At 60.3% G+C, this 401-nt stretch overlaps 1 protein-coding gene across 1 annotated transcript in view; it reads left to right on the forward strand.

Annotated features, from left to right (window-relative positions):
- Positions 1-80: 80 nt before the first annotated feature.
- Positions 81-401, forward strand: part of DGAT2 (diacylglycerol O-acyltransferase 2) — a 25,307-nt gene continuing 24,986 nt past the window's right edge. The window contains exon 1 of the mRNA XM_010140986.1: positions 81-157. Coding sequence (XP_010139288.1) covers positions 118-157 — 40 coding nt within the window. The 5' untranslated portion in view covers positions 81-117. The remainder of the gene's footprint in view (positions 158-401) is intronic.

Here is a 401-nt window from a genome sequence, read left to right on the forward strand (position 1 = left end):
GGCTATATAGGGATGTGTTGCCGGTGCTTCTCCCACTCGCCGGCTGCACCGGGGCTGCGGAGCCAGGTGCTATTCTCCATCCCATGGCCCTGGCCGGGACCTGACCACCCCTCCGCAATGAAGACCATCATCGCTGCTTACTCCGGGGTGCTGCGAGGTACCAGGGGAGGTGTTTGGGAGCAGGGGTAGAGGTGGGTGCCAGGAGGATGCTGCGATGGGGGAGCAGCATCCCGGCGGTACAAGGTGCAGGGTGGGGTGGAAGCAGCACTGAAGCGTTCATCTGTATTTATTTTATCTTCCTTTTTCTTCCTGCCTGCAGGAGTGGTTGTTTAGGAAGGGGGAAAGCAATGTGCAATGGCGGGGGGGCTGGGAGGGTGTTTTCCCTGGGGGGAGGGATTCCA

Source organism: Buceros rhinoceros, unplaced genomic scaffold (assembly GCF_000710305.1).
Source record: "Buceros rhinoceros silvestris isolate BGI_N320 unplaced genomic scaffold, ASM71030v1 scaffold6638, whole genome shotgun sequence".
In the NCBI taxonomy this organism is placed as follows: domain Eukaryota; kingdom Metazoa; phylum Chordata; class Aves; order Bucerotiformes; family Bucerotidae; genus Buceros; species Buceros rhinoceros.